General features: G+C 54.5%; 1 protein-coding gene across 1 annotated transcript in view; it reads right to left on the reverse strand.

Moving 5' to 3' along the window:
• Positions 1 to 242, reverse strand: part of MKX (mohawk homeobox) — a 44265-nt gene extending 44023 nt beyond the window's left edge. Inside the window, exon 1 of the mRNA XM_010007033.1 lies at positions 177 to 242. Coding sequence (XP_010005335.1) covers positions 177 to 242 — 66 coding nt within the window. The remainder of the gene's footprint in view (positions 1 to 176) is intronic.
• Between the last annotated feature and the right edge of the window lie 233 nt (positions 243 to 475).

Below are 475 nucleotides of genomic sequence, written 5' to 3' on the forward strand. Positions count from 1 at the left end.
TGCTAATAACGTTTCTGTGAAACACAACCTGCGTCCTACCAACCAGCACCGCCGTTAGAAGTACGAGCTGATGCAATCATTAAGGTGGAAATTCGGCAGTAAAAACAGCTCATCAGGATCTCTCGGTTTCGGAGCCTGCTGGCTGTGCTCCTGAGCCTTTACTTTGCAAAGCTGACCCGAAATGTCTGGTACGCGCTCGCCAGTTCAACCCTTGGAGCTCCGGAGGTAACACGTCCTCCCATCACCTCCTATTTCACCTGTTCCAGTACAAAAAACATCAGCCGCAGACAGCTCAGCTTCAGCTGCCTTTTTAGCAAAGCCTATCCTAACATCACCCTGTCCAGCCCACGACTGGATAGTCCATTTTAAATCCCATCGCAGGGAATACACCGACAACGCAGCTCTCTCCCGTCCGCCAGCTCCGCGGGCTGCAAACCGGCCGGGACTGCGAACAAGTGCCGGGCCCGCGCCCTGC

The sequence above is a fragment of the Chaetura pelagica genome, unplaced genomic scaffold, assembly GCF_000747805.2.
Source record: "Chaetura pelagica isolate M959 unplaced genomic scaffold, ChaPel_1.0 scaffold17, whole genome shotgun sequence".
NCBI classification, from domain to species: Eukaryota; Metazoa; Chordata; class Aves; order Apodiformes; family Apodidae; genus Chaetura; species Chaetura pelagica.